The 16,737-nt window shown below is 42.3% G+C and overlaps 1 protein-coding gene across 7 annotated transcripts in view; it reads right to left on the reverse strand.

Annotated features, from left to right (window-relative positions):
• The window catches only part of CCNT2 (cyclin T2), a 38,085-nt gene extending 23,625 nt beyond the window's left edge, over window positions 1–14,460 (reverse strand). Inside the window, exons 1-3 of one of the 7 annotated variants that reach the window (XM_039494014.1) lie at window positions 13,906–14,445; window positions 12,468–12,549; window positions 9,360–9,386 (exon numbers count right to left, since the gene is read on the reverse strand). In XM_039494014.1, the coding sequence (XP_039349948.1) occupies window positions 9,360–9,386; window positions 12,468–12,549; window positions 13,906–14,189 (393 nt within the window). In that variant the 5' untranslated portion in view covers window positions 14,190–14,445. Of the gene's footprint in view, window positions 1–5,283; window positions 5,476–5,543; window positions 5,601–9,359; window positions 9,387–12,467; window positions 12,550–13,905 lie in introns of those variants that run through there. The other 6 variants (XM_039494016.1, XR_005586069.1, XM_039494015.1 and 3 more) reach the window with 6 other exon arrangements.
• Between the last annotated feature and the right edge of the window lie 2,277 nt (window positions 14,461–16,737).

Here is a 16,737-nt window from a genome sequence, read left to right on the forward strand (position 1 = left end):
AAATCATGATTCAAAGACTTCAGTAACTCGGCCAGAGGTTATGGGTCTATCACAGGAGTGCATGGGTGAAGTTCTGTGGCCTGCAATGTGCAGAAGGTCAGACTAGATAATCACGATGGTCCCTTCTGGCATTAAAGTCTATGTGACTATTCACAGGTAAAACAGTCTTCCAGACACAGGTTAGAATAGGATATTTCTTTTGAAATTTACTAAATTCAGACAGTTCATTTAAGTAAAGATTAAGCTCAGAAGTGAGTGAACTCTGATACTATCTTTTGTTTTGAAAAAGGTGAAGCAGAGTCCCAGGAAGATCCACTAGCTGTTGACTGTCAGAAGCAAGCACAAACATCATTTGGCACAAAAACCTGGCAATCAATCAAAATGCTAATGGATTGGAAGTATGAAACAATAACATGACCAATGATTTCACAGGAGTACCTCTGGTCTGGAACAGTCCCATAATACTTAACACAAAATGTGTGCCTGGGATGCATTAAGCACACCATGATTCATGAACTACAAGTTTTATTGACAAGTAATGCATGTTTGAATACAAATTACTTTGGGGAAGGATAAATGATATACACCCACTCTAAGGACCAATAAGACCTCAATGCAGACTGCCATAATTGGCACAGTATTTGTAAAATTCAATAAACATATTCTTTAATATTTGTATACAATGCCAAAACAGAGGCACTGTTCTATAGCCCAGTTCCTAGATGTCAGTTTTCAGGATCAGAGTACATAAATAGGTTCTTATTTCTCCTAAGCTGAAAAAAAATTAATATTTAAAGGAGCTTATCTTTCGAGAAAATGCATTTTGTATTTGCCACTCCCATTTTTCAGGCAAACAATAGAGCAAAGAGTTAATTCTAAAATGTCTGCCAACTCATTTTTCTGTATCAAGGAAACCTGACCTTTCACTTGTTATTCCAAAATTTATCAAGTGATACATAAAAATTGTGTTAAAACTGTAGAGTTAAGATTATAATATGGTCAACCAAGACAAATGTACAGAATAAAGAAATAAGGCCTTGTCTTGCTGCAGAAGTCACGCCAGCTTAATTTTAATTGATATAACTGTAAATGGATTTAAGAGCATTCATCCAGGGTTTACAAATTGTTTTTCAATTTTAAAGCAGACTGAAGTTATAGTACAACTTCTGTATGTAGACCAACAATAAGAAACAATCTGCCCATTGAGTGTCAATTACAGATATGTTATCTATTGTAGCAACAAACATTTTAAGCTACATATTGATGCAAAGCTCAGGCAGATATGAATTATAATTAAGGCTACGTTTTAGTCACGGGTATTTTTAGTAAAAGCTACGGACAGGTCACGGGCAGTAAACAAAAATTCATGGCCCGTGACCCGTCCCTGACTTTTACTACATACCCAACTAAAACAGGCTCTGCAGTGCATGCTGCCTCTGACTGCAGGAACCACTCCCGCAGCTCCCATTGGCTGCAGTTCCCGGCCAATGGGAGCTGTGAAGCCAGCGCTCTGGGTGAAGGCAGCGCACAGAGCTGAATGAGGGGGAGGATGTCACCACTTCCAGGGAGCCCTCTAGGTAAGCCCAGCGCCTGCCTGACCCTGTCCCGTGCCCCAATCCCCTACCCCCTCTCACACCAAACTCTGCTGCTGGGAGGGGGAGGTGGCCTGAGACTGCCCCAGCAGGGCTGCCCGAGCTTCCCCTGAGGCAGGAGCACCAGCCACTGCAGAAGTCATGGAGGTCACAGAATCTGTGACTTCCAGGACAAACTCACAGCCTTAATTATAATGGATCGTCATAGTAGTCACAGTTTAACAAAAATCCCAAATGAAATTACATGCCCTACACCGTCAATGGGTATCGTAGCCCTTTCCATTGAGCCAAGATGGGGGATATCCTAAAAATCAAATACTTGTTTTTCTTGTTATAAAAGTGGACAAACTATGGACAACTGAAATCAGTCACTTCTGATTAGAAGCAGATATTTTCAACTGTTTCACTTAACATTAAGAAAACAAAAAGATCCTCTTAATGTTTCTCTTAATTTTTCTATAAACCTTAAAGTCTAGCAAACTAAAAGGAACACAAACAGCAAATCTGGGCCTCCTTTGAACTACAGCAACATGCAATTAAAAAACCTAAAGCAGGGCTAGCCTATTTTTTGTCAAGGTCCAAATTTCTTGGTCAAGGTATAGTCAAGGTCCAGACTCCAGAGAAAGTAATAATTAATATTAATAATAACCACCAGTAAATACAAAGATTTTGGGGTCTGTTCAAAAGCCTCTGGCAGTCTGGATTTGGCCACGGTCTGCCTACTGACTACCCCGACTTAAAGTTTCCTCGCTAAAGCTGGATCACAGGCAGCAATTGCCTACACAGCTCCCTAAGAGAAAGAACACAGGGCTGTTTCCTTTGGATATATTTACCTGCAGCATTTAGTATTTTACTTCCCCAAATAAGCTGCATTTCACATTTAAGTTCTGTTTCCTTCTAGCAACAAAATTAACTAAAATGTGTTGATGTTATACTTTAATGTATAAAAGGTATTATTAAGGTTGCCCTACACTTTCTGTAAAATCCAGTTTTCAGTTACTTATAACTGTCAAACCTGAACCACTTAAACTGAGTTTTCCATGCCAGGTATCTGCCTCAAGCTAAATTTATTCTGAAAATTTCAGTCAGACTGGTTCAGCTGCTTGAGAACCAGACAACAGAATAACGTTTTGCCATTAAAAAAGATTCTGGTGACCGTTTCTTTGAGGAGCACTATCATGCTCTGGAATAGGAACTTGCAAATTAGTAGGAGGTACATTGTTAGGGAATGAACAGCCCTGTGCTGTTCTCGTGAAAACCTGCTCAAACTTGGCCCAGTCATAATTTTTGAAAAGTTTCAGATCACAAAGACAGATAAAATCTTGAAGATTCAGTGTGTACTGAGCACACTCCAGTATTCACAGCTCCTATGTATAACCAGAGGTATGTGAGCCACCCCAACAGCATGAGTGAGCATGCTCCAATCCAGGGTTACAAAGCCAGACTTTCCTTGCAATTGCTATTCTGGGCCAAGCACAGGAACTAAGAGCAGGGAACCTGTGCCTGCTGTACTTTCAGTGACCCTCTTGCTGGTACCCAGTCAACGTGGACGTGTTAGACACCAGACTCAAATGCAAAGGGGATAAGAGTCAGACCAGGGTGGAGGGAAACAAAGTACCTGATGAGACTGGGACTCTGAGATGGGGAGGGATGGGGCGAGGGAAGATGTGTAAGTATGGGGAAAGTGTCAGATCTGACAAGGAGCTGAAGTGTGGGGAAACTGGACAAGGAATCTGGAGGCCAGGGGGACAGGAGTGGAGGGGTTGACTGGGACTCCGGCAGAGAGCCCTGGAGGGTAGGTATTAGGGTTGGTTGGGCAGGAAGACTGGAATGAGAAACCAGAGAAACAGGAAGTGGGACTGTGATGAAGAACCCAGGGTAGGAAAGAGAACTGGGAGAAACAGGTTGGAAGTGATGGGGCAGAAGGGGTGAAAGTGAAGTGGGGATGAGGCAGAGAAGTGAGAACAGCTAAAAGACTCTATCCACTACTGAACACTTCCCTCCAGAGGCTGGAATGAAACCCAAAAAAACAGAATCTCACCATTCCGTTGCAATCAGCAAGTATCTGTGGAAACCCACTAGCAATGTGCATTTTTCAGCCCCCTTTAAGTGCTGGTCCACACAGAAGGATGACATCCTACTACTGCCATCAGTTACACCATTAGCTCAAGTGGCACAGGTCTGTGTGGTGGAGCAGAGAGTCCAATGCTGCTAATGAATTATGTGGGTGTCAATATCTTATATGATGGAATCTGTTTTTTCAGTTTGCTTTTTAAAAAAACATAGGAAATTGCACACAAAACTACATTAACAGAACACTATTAAGGTTGCAAAGTCAAGCCTGCAAAAATTAGTAAGTACCAGAATTAAGATTGTACAGGCAACCTTAATTTGGCCCCCTTGTGCACATTCATTTAATAAAGCCTTTAATTACATGATCACACACTCCCCACCCACCCCAGGATACCTGCCTCATTCAGTGCACTGGATAAGAAACAGGGTTGCACAGCAAAGAGGCTGTTGTCTGTAAACCCCCTGTCTCATTTGTTGCAGAAGTTGAAAGGTGCACAGTGAATGAACCAAGGGATTGCACAAAGAGAAAGGAGGGTCTCATGGTTAAGGCAGCTGGAAAACTGGATTGTATCCCTGCTTCTGCCAGAGAATTCTATGCGAGTAAGTCTCACTTGATCAAATAATCGTTAAGCAGTTATGTCTCCAATAACTTCCACTGAAATTCTATGAGATATGTCTGACTGACAGTACTGGAGTTCTACTTAGCCAAATATCAGGTGTAGCATTAGAATGCTTCCTCCATCCATCAACTTCTCAATGTGCCTCAACTTTTACTGAGCACGACCACTTTCAAAGGTGAGAGGTCTCCATGTCCATTCTATCCTTGATTTCCATGGCCTTGTCTAAGCTAGAGTTTTTTGGTATTGTTTCTCAAGTTAATCATTTTTGAAGATACTTATTCAGGTAAGAAATGGCTTCCTTGAAACTTCAGACATAGAATGTCAGCGAGGAACACACACTCTTCAAGATGCAAGGACAGCTGAGCTACTCATATGGAGATCCACCTACCATGAGTACTTATTCTGATGGTATTTTATTTCATACCTTTCACTTTAGAGCATAATAGAAGTACTTAAGGTTAGATGGCAAAACAAAGAGCTCACATTCCTTTTATCAGAGGGCACATTTTAAAAAAAAATTCAATTTAAGTAATAAGAAAGAAGCATTCAGTTTGCAGCTATAACCTGATTATCAGGGAGTATTCTGGTCAAACTGCCAAGAGTTGGAACAGCACAAATGTTCAAAAGAGCTCTATCTTCTCAAGCCTTCCTTTTTAACAATTTTATCACCTTTTGCAGCTGTTTCTTAGCTTAAGTAAAATGGGTTAGTTTCAGTTTCCTAGTGGACAGATCAGCATCAGATATCTGTCATTAGAACGGCCATCCTTATTAGTCTTGTGCCTTGTCTAGACTGAACTTTTTGGTACAGTCTTAACTCCAGTTAATACAACTGAAAACAGACATAGGATAAACATTTGCTACTTTTGCTTCACCATAGGCTAAATATAAGGAGAATGCAAGTGATTTGTCACTCAAACTCATCATAAGACCATCAGGAAAATGTGCAGAATAAAGTTCCTTCAGAATGAATTTTTAAATATTTCATTTTAACTACTCACTTGTGAGGGTAGGTAGCCTCTCAGCAGTAGCTCAGCAATCATTACCTCTAGCGGTATATATGCTCCTCACTGAAGACTACAAGTATGCCAAGCTTGAAGTTTTAAAAGGAAACCATTTGGATGATCTAAATAACAAAGGCTTAAAGATAACTAAGTCTGAGAACGAGTTCTGTGAGGAGAAAAATAAAGATTTCTGAATTTCATTTCAGTTAAGTTTAATCAACACATAAAATAATGTATAAAAGTGTTTTCTCACTTACTATACAGCCACTACAGTACGTACAGAAAGTAGCAATTATCATCTACTGCAAAGGGAAAATACTTTTGCGTCTTTTCTAAAAAATAAAGTAAAAATGAAAAATATCACATTAAGTTTAAGAGAGCATGGTGTTAACATATGCCTCTGAGATTTAAAAGAACTCTGGAGACAAGATTACTAAAATGGTGTAAGAGGATTTTGGCAGGTGGCAGGAATCCCATTTTTGATCAATCAAAACAGACAATTTCACAGAAGGAGTGAAGATGCCCGTGCTCTTTGTGCATCATATAATTCAATGAGAACATCGTTGTTAAACTGATTTAAAATCTCATTGTTCACATTTCAGAAATGCCAGTTATTAAAATATGTAGATATGGCTCTCCATATATAGTCATTCACTTGCTATTTAAAACCTGCTGTCTTCCTTACACATGTACTTGTTGGGTTAAGTACTTAGGGCTGCGAAAACCCCCACCCACCACTCATATTTTTTGATGTTATGCCACTGAAATATTTATATGAACATATTTTGTTTTTATATTAAGAATTTAAGGCTCTAATTTCAATCTGAAGCAAAGCTACCTAGCCTTAAAAAGTTAAAATGGAAGCGATAAGGACATTTTTTGTTATTCTGCTGTGTAGGCAGTAAACTATAGGACTGTCTAGAACAGTGTTCCCCAAACTTTTTACCTGTGGTAAGCATAAAAGTTCTCAATCAACGCTACAAATAAGTGGTTGGTAGAGTGTAGTTTTATTTGACTGAAAATTCCTAAAGTTAAAGTAGCATGAAACAAGTTATTGCTTTGGCTGAAATAGTAAATAGAGTTCTTTAGAAGTAAAATGTAAAAGGCTGTCAAGATAAAAAGAATCCATGATCTAAAGAGCCTAGAAAATTCAGGCTTTCCAGATTATTCAACTATTATTAACAACCTACTGAAGTGGAAGGGCGAACATTGATGTATTTAATTTTATCTTGAGACATCTGAGAGTCATCAAAATGTAGCCACAAGAATAATTTAAGCCTGTTTGTTTCAGGTCTTCCAGCAGCTCTTCGATATTAGCTTCATTCATCTTTGACACACAAATACAGCATAATTGATGTGATTATGCCAGAAAATCTGAATAGCGAAGACTTGAATTTTGACAGGAAAGTTGCAACCTTCTTTTATGGAAAAACCATCATTTTTAAGATAGCACAAAATGAACAATTTAAATAAATTTAAGCATTTTCCCTGGATATACTCCTCTGGACAGATTAGAGAAAAATTTCCAAAAATGCCTAAATGTAAATAGATTTTCAAAAGTGACTGTGGCAGTTAGGAGCCAAATCCCATTGGAAATAAAGAAAAGATACTACACTGAGTTTTTAAAAACAATTCTTGCTGATGAGCTGGACATTTGACTAGTCCAAAAATAAATGGCCAACTGATTGGTCAAATAATATCAAGAACAGTTAAATATTTTTAAGCACAAATTCATTAGAACAGCAACAAAAAAGTAAGACTTGATGGTCACCAATAGGCTTGGCCTTAAATAGATGCTTATGTCTAATAACAAAAATACAAATTACTTAACTGAGCTATTTTAATTCAGAAAAATGGAAAAACACAATGAAGTTCCAGGGCATTCCTGCTGGAATACTTGACCGTGATCAAATAATAGGCAGTCTATTGACTGGCTTGTCAAACCTACTTGGTGGGTTGCAGGTGCATGGAATGGTCTTAGAATTCATCTCCAATATGCACTATAATTTACTCCAGGGACCTTGACCGTTAGACTATCTCAATAAAAACCTTTGCCAGCTTAAAAAAAAGCTTATTAGATAAAGACAAAAACACCTAAAATATTAATATATTGTTTTCAAGCTCAATACTGTGTGGATGTACTGATGTTTAACCATCTTGAAAGTTAAATGGTTATAGGTTATGCTAGATTCTTCAAACTATGATTCACAGAGTTGGATTCTGGCATTTCCTTATTTCCAGCAGCCAAATTCTATTAAAAACGGCTAAAAACATTCAATACTTTTACAATACACCTCTACCTCAATATAACGCGACCTGATATAACACGAATTCGGATATAACACGGTAAAACAGTGCTGGGGGGGGCACTCCAGCGGATCAAAGCAAGTTGGATATAACACGGTTTCACCTATAACGCGGTAAGATTTTTTGGCTCTTGAGGATAGTGTTATATCGAGGTAGAAGTGTATTACTTTCCTATGATTGCCTTACATGCCACGGGGATGTTATGAGATTGTGCATGGCAGGAGGTGATCAACAAGGCAATCACCGTAATGCAGCCAAAGGCATGAATACTTTGACAACTTCCACAATTGGGTATCAAAATATTTTAGCCCTTTGAAGTGCAATAATTAGGAGGAAGAATAGCTTATCTCACCTACAGTGTTTAGGCACTTTACCAGGATTTTAACATGTGACATTAAACAATGACAGGGCATCATGTTTTAAATGCACTGGATGCTTCTTAGCCTGGTTATCTGGTACAGTATTTTAGCATAGTACTTCTGCAAAGTGATTTGATTTCAATATATAATTGGAGGTCAATTTGAGAGTTTAAGAGTGCATCTTGAGTGCTTTACCTCCCATTTCCCATGTGCCAAGGGCCTCTTCCTTATTTCTGCATTTGGAAACAGGCAAAAATGATATCTACAATTAATACAAAACCAAAGCTAAGTTACAGTTGATGCCTTGTATGAATGTAATGGTGAAACAGTTAAACTTGTTATGTGAATAGTTTGCAGACTTGTGTCTCTGCAGTATCTTCTTTTAACAAAAGTATAGACGTTTTGGTGTTAAACAACTTTTGGTTTGCTGGTTAACTATTTTAAGTCTCTGTCAACATTGACATTGAAAGCATTAGCTGAAATAATGGTAAATTTCACGTTAAACTTTGTTTCTACATGGTTTGCCTGATCAGCGAAAACTAGCGATTGCTGTTCTAAAGGTAGAATATGGATCTAGACAAAAATTTATTAAACTTATGGCTGGTCTCCACTTACCAAACGAAAATGTAGAGAGTTTAAAAATGGCTGTTACAATGTTTCGGTGCCAGAATATACAAAACTTAACCTGAAACAACTGCTGAAACTGTTGCAAGACAGTCATTCTGACTTCTTTCAAGATTTTAAGAATTTACTACAAAGTTGCTATCATTTTGAAAACTTCAGAAACGGAACTGAGCCAATAAAAATGTATCAGTGAATAGTTTCTTTCAGCAGATCTTATAACATCTAGCAATGGCCATCATGGAGTAGAGATGTTTTAGCTATGAATATGTGTGTATTTGCATGATCTACTTACATTCATAATCAAGTGGTACTTAAGGGATAAATACATAATAAGTTTAGTGTAGAATAGTTAAAAGAAATTCAGCTTACCAATAAAAAGGAAATGAAGGCTTAAGCCTTACAATCTGAATTGATCCTTGCAGCCACAACTCAACCTATTGTGACTTTTGGCAGCTAATTTTTATCCCCAGCCTTCCTATTTCTTGTTTTCATGAGTAAGCATTACCTTTAATGTAAGTCGAAGAACCATTAGACATGTACTTTGCATATTTGATAAAAAATGTCAGATAGACTTTAATTTTAAGATCATTAGTACCTTGTACAATTTTAATTTCTAACAGTTTCTTTTTGCAGTAGATGAATTAGTAGTTAAGTTTTCAGCAGGCCAAGCACCCTGAAGATTTGGATAACATTTACTAAATATTCGTAACAGTCTTTGGCCTTTGCCCTGTCTACAAAGAACTTGCCAGATAGCCTGGGAGTATGAATTTAAAAGTGACTCACATTCACTTTGAGACCACTCCCTTCATCCTAAAAGAATAGGAAAAGAAAAAATAAGGCAGTGCATTTGATGCCTATGCATCAATACAAATATAAAAGCCACTGTCTAACATAATAGTCATAATAAATACAGAGGTATTTGGAGACACCAGTATAAGTGCCCTGAAAGATATGTGCTAGCTTTTTAACTTTTAGTTCAATTAATAATACATTTTAAGTTCTCCTTTCATAAATGTAACTTTTCTGAAACTGAAGGTTGCATAGCACTCAGCCACAAGAAATTTAATGCAGCTACGCTTACAAGTTACAGATTTGCTAGTAATTCTAAGGGCAGGTCTTCACTACCCGCTGAATCGGCGGGTAGAGATTGATCTATCGGGGATCGATTTATCGTGCCTCGTCTAGACACGGATAAATTGATCCCCAAACGTGCTCCCCATGAACTCCAGAACCCCAGCTCGCGAGAGGCGGAAGCGGAGTCAACGGGGGAGCGGCAGCAGTTGACTCACCGCCATCCTCATGGCCAGGTTGGTCGACCTAAGAGACGCCGACTTCAGCTACACTATTCGCGTAGCTGAAGTTGCGTATCTTAGGTTGATGACCCCCCACTCCAGTGTAGACCAGGGCTAAGAACTAAGTGACTATATATACTAGTGTCCAGTTGAAGGTAGAATAGAGCAGCTAAATACTCTTGTCACTACCAAAAGCTGGCCTAGGTTGCTAGAGGTGTCTTGGTTTACCACCCAATGGATTTCTTTTTTAGGCTACACCAGTCTGGGCTGTGGAAATATCATGTAAACTCAAGTCTCCACTCCAAGCAACTCTGCTTGAAAGAGGAGGACCATAAACTGCCCACAAACAGCCACAAAAGTAACCTTCAGATGCCTCACTTGATTATTCTCAATTGGTCATGGGTTACAACTAGACCAAAGATCCTCACACTGTGGGTTGGGTCCCCAAAGAGGATCGTGACCCCATTGTAACAGGGTGAGCGTTAGACTTGGTGGGCCTGCTGCTGAAGCTGAAGCCTGAGCCCCATTGCTTGGTGCTGAAGTTGAAGCCCAAGGGCATCAGTGCTCAGACTTCACCCCCCAGGGTGCAGGCCTCAGGCTCGGCTCCAGCACCACATCCCCGCCACGCCTGGAGACATGTAGTAATTTTTGTTGTCAGAAGGGGGTCACAATGCAATGAAGTTTGACAACCGCTGAACTAGACCACGTATTTATCTATCAAAATGAGAAAATGTGATGTAGTACAAATCTTCTACTGCCCTCGATGGATTAAACCAAAAACACCTTTAAAAGGCTTGTCCGTGCAAAATAACCTAATCGTATTTAAACATGATTTTGATATACACTTGAGTCCTAAACCTCTTCTAACACTATTCTTGCCCTGAGAACAAAAAGCTATTTTAAAGAGGTACATTTCGCGCTAGATACATATCACAATAAAATAAATACGTGGTCCTAACACAGTTGCAACACATTTTCTCCATTCATAAAACAAGAATAAAGAGTGTCCAGGTCCAGGACATAATCATGTTTCAGAACCATGTTTAAAAAACACTGATATTTCTGTCACACAGACAGAGCCTTAAAATTTTTTGTAGATGTGGCTTAAAACTCTATTTGATAACCAGCTTGGTGGCAAAAATAGTTCATGATTATGAAATTTGTTTCTGGTCCAATAATTTTATAAGGCTAATTTCTTGTTCAACTTAAAAAAAAAATCTTAACACACCTGGATCTCAACTATGTTTCACACCAGTGTTTAAACTATTTTTACAGCACAGCCAGGGCTCAGAGAGTCCATCCATGCCATTAAATAACATACCTCCTTACACCATTGACTATTCTTTATAAGGGGGGGAGGAAGAAAGCAAATCCAAAAGATCTATTTTCATATGATCAAAGACATAAGCACCGAATAAATATTTTTGACCAACACATCTAACATCTGACAGGAAAAACAGGCTTGAGATTTCACATTATCCAGTTTTTATAAATATTCCAAACAGAACTAATTACAGAACATCCAAACACAAACAGAATTTTTATTAAAGGTTTAACATCCAGCTAGAGCTACTTTCCAGACCAGATTTGAGATTTTTCCATCTACTGTAACTGCCCAATGAGTTACTGAAGGTAGAAGAGTTATATTAGTTGACCATGGCTTTTACAAATCAAAGTACAGTAGAACCTCAGAGTTATGAGCTGACCAGTCAACCACACACCTCACTTGGAACAGGAAGTATACAATCAGGCAACAGCAGAGACCAAAAAAAGAAGCAAATACAGTATAGTGCTGTATTAAATGTGGACTACTAAAAAATAAAGGGAAAGTTTAAAAAAGATTTGTGAAGGTAAGGAAACACTTTCTGTGCTTGTTTCATCTAAATTAAGATGGTTAAAAGCCGCATTTTTCTTCTGCATAAGTTTCAAAGCTGTATTTAAGTCAAATTACAGTTGTAAACTTTTGAAAGATCATAATGGTTTTTGTTCAGCATTACAAACAACCTCCATTCCATGAGATGATCATAACTTTGAGGTTCTACTGTATACGTAAATTAGACACAAACCATAGTTGCATCAGTTAGGCACGTCATGCCGTGCAACACAGTAACTGGTAACTCCAAACTAGTAACCGTAGTATTTGTTCCCATATCTAGAGCCCTCCAAATCTGCGGAGATCAGCTTTATATCCGTAGATGCAGATAGCCTCAGACCATGTTTGCAGATCGGATGCGGATATAAATTTTGTATCTGCACAGGTCTCTATCCAAATCCCCAGAACTTTAAACTACATTGACAGAGTTTAACCAACTTATCTACAATAGAAAAATCAAGAAGACTGGTCAGTGTGTACTCCTGTTGTTTATCACATTATTTCTCTAGCTTAGGAACATAGCAGAAGTTAAATTTTAATTACTAGCTGTTAAAATAGTCTCCACTTGAAATAAGAGTACTACAAATAATATTTCTAAAACAGTATTCTGAAGCTAGACTACTTTAAAATACAATGAAACTGTATATGTTGTGAAAGCTATGTCAACAGCTGTTGCCTCAAAATTATGTGCAAGTATAGTTTAAGAGTATAAAAGTCAGTACTTACATTTCTATTAAATTTTGTGAAGGAATGATGCATATAAAACCTGTGCATGTAAACAATTGCAGTATTTATTGTAAGCTGAGATCTGAAAAATGGGATTAAGGAAATTTTACACCTCTAGACAACAATGCATTATCAATAAAGTTGAAATTCTATTTACCACAAATACTTTTTGTTATGTTATTCTATTAAATAAAGATGTAACTGAATTAATAAAGCAGTAATAAACTGAGTACACAACTGGTGTGTTTGAAAGAAAGAGTAAAAGTATCTTCACAACAGTGAGATTGTAAAACCAGATTTACCATGTCTCATTCATTGGAAGGAGACTCCCTAATTCAGGATTTATCTTTAGACAGATTTTAATGTTGCATCCTCTTGCTAGGAACAATTTTACTGTATCAAACATTTTAAAATAACTCTCTCAAGTACCCTTTATATAAGTTTATGCAGGTTAAGAGTCTTTTTTCTAACTACTATAACCCACTGAACCTAGCTTTTAAAATCAAATTGAACAAAAACTTGTTATAATAATTGGATGTTAATTCCAAGAGAAATGGAATAGATTACTTCTTGTGAACAATAACTATTGTTTATACATAAAGTACTTCATACAAAACCTAGTAATCAGTGAAAAAACTGCCAAGTCCACAATCATGCTATATGATAATTTGAATGAGGGGAATTGTAAAGGTATAATTGAAACACAATGGAAAAAGTTTATAAAAACTGCTTTAGGATTAATCCAAAAAGAGAGGCAGTCTACTTTTAAGTGAGACAACTGGGAGGCCGCCTTTGTGACGAGTATGGACTATATTCAACTTCAATAAAAAAGTCATTCTCCCTTTTATTTCAAGGGGTGGGAGAGAAGAAGTTTGGCTTTAAGCGACTAAGAATATTACAGTAGCTACAAAAGCCAAGAGAGATGAAAACAACTTTGGAGTTTAGTCACATCAATGGGGGGGGGGGGGGGAAGAATCTCGACCCAATCTCGAGAAGCATGTGCTTCAATCCCCCGCCCCCATACTCGGCGGCGGCGGCAGCAGCAACAGCAGAGTTGGGGAATGTTATACCAGCTCAGACCCGCTCCCCGAAGAGGGCTGGACCAACCGGGAGTTTGAGAGAATGTAATAATCACCCCAAGCCCCAGAGACACGGAGCCGGGAACAGAGACACCAGCCAACGGCTCCCGCCCGGCAGCGCTCCCCGCTGCCTCCCCTCCACCACACCCTATGCCCCAGCTCCCCTCCCGGCGCCAGGCCCCGGCTCGCTTCCTCTCCAGGCCCCGGTACGCTCCGGCTCTCGGCCGGTACCTCTCGCCACGCCCGGCCTGGTACCTGGGCCGGACCCCGCTCCCCTCCCTACGCGCTGAACTGCCGGACGAGGCCGCGGCCGCCGCCCAGGCCCGCCTCCCCCCGGCCCGGTCTCCCCGTTCGGATACACGTTGAGGCGCTGGCCCATGTCCTGGATGAGGTTGGCCGCCTGCTGCCGATACGAGAGCTCCTTGTCGGCCTCCACCCCGCAGCGCCGGGTCGGCGTGTTCTCCAGCTGCTCCCGGCTGAAGAACCAGCGCGACGCCGACAAAGAGGCGCCGCCACCCCGCGCCGCCGAGCCCGCGCCGCCAGACCCACTCGCAGCCGCCGCCATGACACTTCCTCCCCCTCCTCCAGCCCCGCCCGCCGGCGGCCCAGCCGCCGCGGCGCCTGGCCCCTCTTCTCCCTCCATATTAGTTCTCGCGAGAACTCAGGGCCACGGGCCCGGCGAGGATTCCACCTAGCCGCCTAAAACCATAGAGTCTGGCGAGAGCGGAGCTAGAGCGCCGCAAGGGAAACAGTGTCACGTGGTCTATGAGGTTTCCGTCGGCGGACAATCCTATGGCAGCACCGTGCGGTACAGTGGCCCGCCCCGGATGTGGGGCGCAGCGCGAGGAGCCGCTACAGGATAGGTACTGAGAACCCCCCTCCCCCCGCAGCCCGAGAAAAGTTCCGCCTCCATGGAGGCGGGCGGAAATGAGGGACCATCCGTTGTGCGGCCGCGCGTGCGTCACCGCTCACCAGCCCCCCGCCTTGCGTGATTCAGGGGCGGAGCGGAGCGCGCGTGCGCCGGGGCCTCTCTCCGTGCGGGGCAGGCCGCCCGCTCCTCAACACCGGGGCTCGGCCTGCAGCCGCCCCGCCCCCGCGGCCCTTCAGGCTCAGCCCCAGACGCCCGCCCGCCTCTTTCCCGGGCTTGGGCTGGAGCCGCTCCCTTCCCCGGAGCCCGCTCTGTGGGCAGGGCCGGATTAACGCTCCTCTGGGCCTGGGGCGATTAGACAAGTCTTTTTTCCCAATTTAAAACAAAATCATCACAATTATGGCATTGACGCTATTAACGCTCTACTAAACTCGCCTTTTAATTACCATAAGGCCCTTCTGTGATTCTATTTCAGTCTTAAAACACAGAGACTATAGTTATGTTAATTCAAAATCGCCTACATCTTACCTTAGAACAGCTGTTAAATTAGTTTCTTTCTGGGAGGGCATTTGGGTGCAGCAGGAGGCTCCAGGCTGGGGCAGAATGTTGGGGTGCAGGAGAGGGTGAGGGGTGCAGGCTCTGGGAGGGAGTTTGGTGCAGGTGGGGATTCTGACCTGGGGAAGAGGGTTGGGGTGCAGGAGGGGATGTGGGGTCTGGGAGGGAGTTTGGGTGCAGGAGGGGGCTCCAGGCTGCTGAAGAGTGTTGGGGTGCATGGGGAGGGTGAGGGGTGTGGATTTTGGGAAAGAGTTTGGGTGCAGGAGGGGATTCTGACCTGTGGCAGGGGATTGGAGTTCAAGGGGGGTAGGGGGAGGCCCTTACCACAGGTGGCGCAGCAGGACTCAGGCTGCCTGCCATAATCCCATGCTGTTCCTGGAAGTGGCCAGGTGCTGGCATGTTTCTATGTGCTCTGGGGGGAGGGTGACAGCATGTCTCCATGCACTGCCCGCACCTGCAAGCACTGCCCTGCAGGGATGGTGCTGGGGATGGGGGCAGCATGTGGAGTCGCCTTTCCTCCCCCGCTAGGGGCTGCAGAGATGTGCCAGCAGCCGGCTGCTACCGGGAACAGTGTGGGGCCATGGCATGCAGGCAGCCTGCCTGAGCTCTGCTGTGCCGTTGGACTTTTAGTAGCCTGGAGATTGTGATCGGCTGGCAGAGGCTCCAGGATCGACCAGTTGATTGTGACCAATGGGTTGGTGACCAGTCAGTTGTATATAATTATGGATTTATTTTTGTGGGCCCCCTGCTTAGCCCGAGGCCCTGGACTGCAGCCCCTAAAGCCCCTGCATTAATGCGGCCCTGGCTGTGGGCACCAGGCTCACCCTAGACCAAGAGTTGCCAACTTTTTAATAGCAGAAAACCGAACACACTTGCCCTGCCCCTTCCCGAGCCACCATGCTCACTCCATCCCTCCTCCCTTTGTTGCTCTCCCCCTCCCTTGCTCACTCTCATTTCACTGCACTGAGGAAGGGGCCTGTGTCAGCTCCGGCTGGGGGTGGAGGCTCAGGTGGGGTTGGGGATGAGGGGTTCGGAGTGCGGGAGGGGCCTTATAGCTGGGGTAGTGAGTTGGGATGCAGGAGGGAATGTGGACTCTGGGAAGTGGTTTGGGTTCAGGGTGCAGCCTCCGGGCAGTGCTTACCTCAGGCGGCTCCTGGGAAGCAGCTGGCATGTCCAGCTCCTTGGGGGAGGGGTCTCTGCGCTCTCTCCCCATCTGGAGATGCTGCCCCCGCAGCTCCCATTGGCTGCGGTTACTGGCCAATGGGAGCTACGGAGCAGGCAGTCAGGGTGGGGCAGATCCCCCGTGGCCACCCCTGCACCTTGGAGCTGGACATGCCTCTGCTTCAGGGAAAAAGAATTTTTAAACAAAGCTTTAAAGATTTTGTTTAAGCAACATGGGGTACACCATTTTGTTACCAATAATGAAGTCAAGGCTGGGGTCGTGGAGAGGTTTAACAGAACTTTAAAATCAAAGATGTGGAGGTATTTTACTGTCCATAGCACCTTTTGATACATCAGCGTGCTGCGGGCCATCATAGATGGTTACAACAGAAGTTATCACAGAACTATCAGAGGACGCCCGATCAATGTGACACACAGTAACATGCTGAGCATGTGGAAAACCGTCTACAGGGATAGTTTTAAAATAAAGGCACCACCAGTGATTTTTAAGAAAGGGGATCCTGTAAGGGTATCTAAAACGAAGGGTACTTTTGAAAAAGGATATCAGCAAACCTTTACTGATGAAATATTTACCGTAGCTGGAGTT

The sequence above is a fragment of the Mauremys reevesii genome, linkage group 11, assembly GCF_016161935.1.
Source record: "Mauremys reevesii isolate NIE-2019 linkage group 11, ASM1616193v1, whole genome shotgun sequence".
Taxonomy (NCBI): Eukaryota; Metazoa; Chordata; order Testudines; family Geoemydidae; genus Mauremys; species Mauremys reevesii.